Source organism: Pediculus humanus, genomic scaffold (genome assembly GCF_000006295.1).
Source record: "Pediculus humanus corporis 1103172108298 genomic scaffold, whole genome shotgun sequence".
Taxonomy (NCBI): Eukaryota; Metazoa; Arthropoda; class Insecta; order Psocodea; family Pediculidae; genus Pediculus; species Pediculus humanus.
In genome coordinates, this window is record NW_002987867.1 from 878,884 (window position 1) to 885,874 (window position 6,991).

The following is a 6,991-nucleotide window of genomic DNA, read 5'->3' on the forward strand; positions in this document are numbered from 1 at the left end:
GTACTGTTACGTAACCGTCGTTAAAAATTTCAATAACTTCTTACTTTGTTTGAGTATCGCAATGTTTCGGACTGAAATCCGGTCTGAAATGATCGCTTTTCAATATAATCGAATTATCTCGTCCCGTCGCCTGAGGAGATATCGTCATTTTCGTCCTGTACGATACGGAAATGTGTATCGTACCTATCGGAGTGCAAAGCTGTCCGACCCTCACTTGCTTATAACCTTCACCTGTCAAAAAAAAAAGTAAAGAAAAAATTTTTAAAAAACTCGTGCAAAATACGCACAATTTACAATTTCACAATCGACACACAAAAAAAAATAAAAATAAATTTCAAATGCAATGCATTACATTATCATCATTATCATTAATGGTATTTCATTTTTCCTTCGAAAGAGAAAGAGAGCGAGAGAGAGAGAGAGAGAGAGAGAAAAAAAAAAAAAATTTTTTTTTTTTACAAGTCATCGAAAATTTTTCTTTTTTATTCAATTTTTGAAACTATGTCAAAAATTTCACTTCAGCGGGTTCAGGTACGATTAACAACCTACAAAAATATTTTCGCGTTCAATTACCACGTTTTACCTTATAAAGTCGTGGAAAAAACTTCATCATCATCATCATCATCGTGTTTGAACGTTTGAATTTTAATTTCTCCCCCCCCCCCCGAGTTCTTTCAAATTTACACATTGTAGTAATAGTCTTTAGACTTAAATGTAACATTTTCAATTTTAACTCTTGTTTTCATCATCGTTTCAAATCGAAAAAATCTCATTTTCGAAGGGGTGTTCGGTTACAAAAAAAAACGGAAAATTCTTTCTTAAAAGATCGATAATTGTTTTTTTTATATTTTGTGATGCTTTGTGTCGAAGACGATCGTGTTTTCCGATCGAAACTCCTTCGATTTATTTCTCTCTCTCTCTCTCATACGCACAACTTTTTATAACTGGCCTTTACAACAGCGATAACGACTATTAATAAACAATTGAAATTTGTCAATATGTAGTAACTGAGAGAGAGAGAGAGAGAGAGAGAGAGAGAGAATCACCTTGGATGATGTGAATCACCTGATTTTTAATATAACCCAAACGTTTCTTCTTTTTCGAACAAAGAGAGAAAGAAGAGTCCCTCATCAAGGTTTTCACCAAGACTGAGAATTTATTTTCTCGAGACCATGGGGGGACAAAGTTTTTCCTTTTTTTTTTTGGCAATGTTTTTCCTTTGTCATTATTTTCCTCTTTTTCCATTGCACTCAATAAAAAAATCTTATCGCATTTTTTCTTCTCCGAGTAATAAAGTTCGGCGTATTTTTAAAATTATCACAAAAGATTAAGTAACGTTTAATATTAAAAAAAAAAATAATAATAATGATAATAAAATCGTTTTATGCATTTATCGTGACATTTAAAAGGGAATAAATAATAATAATAATAATAATAATAATAATAATAAATTTTTGAAATACACCGTGTGCGTTGACACGCAGATAAAAATTTCTATTGACAAAACAATATTCAGTTTCCTACCCTAATAATTTTTCTTTTTTTTGTTAAATTCGAACCCACACATGCGTACACACGCACACACGCACACGCACACACCGTGAGAAATAATACTATATCAACAATCAAAAAAAAAAAATCATTCAAAACCTAAACTACACCGACATATCCTCTTTTTAAAATACCTGAATTCATCTTTTTCCCTTCTTTAAAACTTTCGACAACTTAGAGGGGTTAGTTGGGGGGGGGGGGTTGGGAAACTAGAAAATTCTCTAATAACCATTTACGGTCCTTCTTCCCCCCTCAATAACAATTTTTTTACGTTAAAAATTTGATTTTCCAGATGGAAATTCATTTACAAGATTTTTTCTATATTTAGACTTTAATATGGTATCCAAGGTCGTGTGATTTCTAATATTAACTTGTGTTTATTCGAACGAAAAGTGAAAAATAATAATAATAATAATTACCTTTTAAAATTATTATTATTATTATTTTTTTTTTTTTGTACTAATAAATATTTATTACGTGGGTAAGTGAGATTGAATCACTTACATTTGTGAGCAAATATATATAAAAATATAAAAACTTTATAAATAAAATTCATGTCAATCAACTCTGTGACCTATCATCTCCTTATGAAACAGAGAGAATAGTTATCTAACTAGGGGTTATTGTTAACAATTTTTATGCTTCTTCTTTTTCTTCTTTTTTTTTTTTTTTTTTTTTTACAGCAAGCATATTTAAATTAGAAAGTGTTTTTACTATTATTTCCTTTTCTCACACACATTAATTGTTTCCTTTTTATTTCCATTTTTTTTTTTTTTTTATTACGCTTTCCAACGCCTTACACCACCTCGCCCTAACGACTCTTTCGTCGTAATATAACCATTTATTTACGACCCAGACTCTTTTTTTTTTTTTTTTCATTTTCTTATATTTAATTATACATAAAATAAAATAATAATGACCGTCTGCCGTGAGAGTGTAATAATAATACTAATAACATCGTCATAAAAAACCGAGAAAAGGATTCGTAATAATTTTTATCACCCAACGAAGTTGCCTCTAAAGAATTTTCGCGCTTTTCTTTCAAACCTTTCCTTTCCTTTCCTTTCCTTTTTTTTTTTTTTTTTTGGATTCTCACGCGTGACAAGAAAAATTTTGAAAACCGTCAACCGTTCATTAAAACCAATTTTTAAAAAAACTCACCTAAACTGTGCAATTGAGGTTCTCCCCTGTATATCCTATAACAAATCACATACGAATCCGGACTTTGCCTCCTGGATAATTTATACGCTGGCGTAACCCTAGTAACTGAAACCAATGATTTTAACAAAATTCCCATTCTATTGTACACTGCGTAAGTCATTCTGGGGTCGCATTGTTCGGGTAAAACACCTGAAATCATAAATAAAAAAAAAAATCATTTTTTTTCTTCTCCTTCTTCTTCTTCTACCTCTAATCATCGAGACATTAATAATTCATTAATTTATAATTAATCGCTTAGGAAATTTTAAAAATTCCGAATCTAAATCTTCTTCACATTTGACTAGCTTGAACGATTAAAATCGTGAAATTAATTAATTTTAAAAATGATTTATAAATTTCATTTATAAAAAAAAAAAAAAAACAAGTGGATGTCCTTAGACGGTGAACCGAAGGCCAATAGGAAATCACCTTGGCCGGGTCACATTTTCTTTAAAAAAATCAAATACTCAATTCAAATACGTTTTTAACATTTACTCACACACAGGAAGTCAAAACAAATTATATATTTATTTATTTATTTTTTTTTTTTTGAATTCGTGAATCCCACAAGAAAATAATAATAATAATAATAAAAGTTCACTTTTGAATATAAAAAAAACAAGCTTTCCTTCAAATCACGTGCTATTAACGTAATTAATTTTTTTTTTTTTTTTTGGTAAAAAATTGAATATAGAAAAAGTAAAAGAGAGACCCTTTCAAAGAACATTATGAAAAAGGAAGAAAATTTGTTTGTATCAATTATCCAAGTATCATTAAAAAAAGTAAAAGCCCATTGTTCGAAAGCAAAACAAAAAACAAACAATTTCGTAACGTTTTTTTAAAATAATTTTATGCAAAGAGAAATTCATTAAAAAAAGAAAAAAAAATTATTTAAATTTTGTTTTCTTTTCTTTAGGTACTCGTGACCATAATTTCTTATCAGGAATTTTTTTTTTAATTACTCCTGTAACGGTATGTGTGAAAAAGTGATTGATTAATTGTTTTTCTCGAAACCGTGTTAAAGTTAATCGAAATACCTGACAATAAGTTTGAAAAATTTATTTACAACTCCCCACAGGTACAATAATAATAAATAAAACCCATCGGACAAATAATAATAAGTAAAATGAAAATTTAATTTAAAAAAAAAAAAAAAAAAGAAAAAAAATGAGTTGTTGACGTTGTTGTTTTAATCATATAAATAATAGTTTGACGAACTCTCAAACGTAACGGAAATAACGAACATTATATTTCCTTTTCGAAAAATATTTTAATTTTAAATTAATAATAATGATAATAATAATGTCAAAGAACGTATTTAAACGTAAATTTAAAAAAAAAAAAAAAAAACGAGCCAAAGGTTTTACCAACTGGTATTTTTATATAAAAATAATCCTAAGGTCACCATTCACTGAAGGACGGTTGTTCACTCTCGTTTTTTCCTCTCTCTAAATTTTTCTTTTTTTTTTTTTTTTTTTTAAATAACTACTTACGATCGATACCTAACGAGACCTTTTAAAAATTTCCCTTCCAGGTACGAAATCGGAACAAGAAAAAAAAAAAGAATCGATACTGATTTATTACTTTTTCTTTTTCGCGCACTCTTAGGCCGTGTTAGCCAATTTTTTTTTTTTTTTTTATTTGAAACCTCCTATCCCTTTTAAAAATATTTCCTGGTAGCGCGTCCACGTGTGTATTTAACACACGCACGCGCACAGATTTTCTTTCTTTTTTTTTTTTTTTTAAATTATTTTCCCCACTTTTTCCGAAAGTTATTATTATAAGATGGCGGAAAATGATTATTATTACCTCAGTTAATTACCGACTATAAAATGTTTACAACGTAAAAAAAAAAAAGTCGTAATATTTCATTGCGTTTTTTCAAAATGTCCTCCCCCCCCCCCGTTATCCAACCTTGAAATGAATAAAAATAAATTTTAAAAAACTATTTATTTAAGGTAATTACTAAATTATAACAAGGTTTAATTATATAACAAGGTTTCCTAACAATAATAATATTTTCATTTTTATTTAAAAAAAAAAAAAAACTATAATAATAATAATAATAGTTTTCAATTTTCGAAAAGACATTTTCAACGTTTTCCTTTCCTTTCTTTTCTTTTCTTTTCTTTTCGTTATACTTTCAATAATAAAACTTCAAGGCTGATTATTAAATGGCGCCAATGTTTGGCATTGCAACAATTTTTTTTCTTCATAAATTTTACAGGTTAAATAATTTTTTTTTTTTATCGTCGTCGTATCACAGAATTTAAAAGTTCTTTTTTTTTTTTTTTTCTTATGAATTAAAGATTCTACTCGTTCGTTTGTACTCTTTTTTCATCATTTTTTTTTAAAAAAAACAAACAATTACGAAATTGGTTTTTTTTCTTTTCTCTCTCTCTCTCTCTTAAATTTACATCATTAAAATCAACCGTTTGTAATGAATGTATGTCCCCGTTAAAAAATTTATAAATAATACTAACTAACTCTATTACGTCATAAACTCTATTTTTAAAAAAACTACTACAAATAAATGGCAAAAAAAACCGAGATACTCATTTAATTAATAACAACAACGTTCTGGAAAATCACTTACGAGAGAAAATCGAAAAAAAAAAAAACGTAAATAATAAACTTCTTTTAAACATTAATAATAATAATAATAATTTGGCATGGAAATCGTGCGTGCGTGCGTGCGTATTGTTAAACATCATTCGATTTATGTATACATAAATTTTTTTTTATTCATTCGACTCACGCATTTAAAAAAAAAAAAACATTAATTAATTTTTTTTTTTCGTTTTAATCTTCCTCTCCCCTTCCGCCTTCCGCCTCCCCCTCCCTTCGGAATAAATTAACCGTACGCGAAATGTAATGAAATAACAACAACAACAACAATAATAATAATAATAAAATAATTCAATTTTCTTTTCCAACACGTTACATAACTCGCGAACGAAACAAAAGATTTAAATAAATTATTATTATTATTATTAAAGCTTCCGTATGTTTTTATAATAGAATTTTATTTACATAACCCATACTACATACACACGTCCACAAATCGTCATCATCATCATCATTATTATTATTATTATTAATAAATACGTGTTGGAAAAATTTAACGATTGAATCACGTCGATTTCTTCGATTTCTCGTTTTTTATTCACATTTCAACAAAAAAAAAAAATATTTATACGTATTTTTTTTTTTTTATTAAACCGTTTCGGACATTTTTTTTAATTCATCCGTATTTGGAAAATTTCACGCTAAATTTTTAATTTTTTTTATTGTCAAAACCGCTCTCGTGTGTCTCGCAAAATAAATTTGTCATTCGTTCAATTTTCTTATTCGAAATGCATTTCCTTCCGATAACTTTCTAAAAAAAAAAAAAAAAGAATTAAAACATCCATTTTTTTTTTTTTTTTTTTTAAATATTTTCGTTCGTTTAAATACTTTCACCTCCACTCAGACGACACTCTCCAATTATAAATAAATAAAAAATAAAATTAAAAATTAAATTAATTCAATTGAAAAAAAATTTCTCTTCGATTTTTATTTTATAATAAATAAAATGGCGGAGGTGGAAATAACTCAAATTGTGACGTAAAAAAAAAAAAAAAAAAAAAAAAAATTTCTTCAAAAGTTAATCGCGAGAGTGAATGACGGGCATGATAATTTCAAACGTGGCATAAATTTCGAGTGATAAAAAAAAAAAATAGAACATCCTTATCACAAACATTTAAAAAAAGACTTAAACGTTTAGGTTTCCCACAATTCCACTTTACGACATAAATTCAAATAAATAATAATAATAATAATAATCATCGTTTGTTAACTGATTTCCCGTTTTCTTTCGAAAATCCCGAAAAAATTTTTTCCCCATCATAGAAATTACCATCATTATTATTATTATTTTTTCTTTTCTTTGTTTTTCTTTTGAGATTGCATTATAAAAATATTTTGAAAATTTTTACCCGAACTTATTTATTATTTTTTTAAATAAATTTAATGCAATAATACCAAAATAAAAAAATAAAAAAATGCATTTTAAATATTATGTAAAAGAGAGAGAGAGAGAGAGAGAAAAATTTCTGTTTCAACTTTCTACTTTTTGTTGAAACGTCGTGTTTTCCCTCCTTTTCAAAAAAAACGCATAATTTTTCTCTCTCTCTCTCTCTCTTTATAAAGACGGCGACCTCTCAAGCCATTCAAGCATTTTATTATTATTATTATTACG

General features: G+C 27.2%; 1 protein-coding gene across 1 annotated transcript in view; it reads right to left on the reverse strand.

The window, feature by feature from the left end:
• Positions 1 to 6,991, reverse strand: part of Phum_PHUM564240 (uncharacterized protein) — a gene marked incomplete at both ends in the record, with an annotated part of 15,008 nt that overhangs the window by 2,637 nt on the left and 5,380 nt on the right. Inside the window, 3 exons of the mRNA XM_002431951.1 lie at positions 45 to 231; positions 2,713 to 2,901; positions 5,117 to 5,254. Of these exons, the coding sequence (XP_002431996.1) occupies positions 45 to 231; positions 2,713 to 2,901; positions 5,117 to 5,254 (514 nt within the window). The remainder of the gene's footprint in view (positions 1 to 44; positions 232 to 2,712; positions 2,902 to 5,116; positions 5,255 to 6,991) is intronic.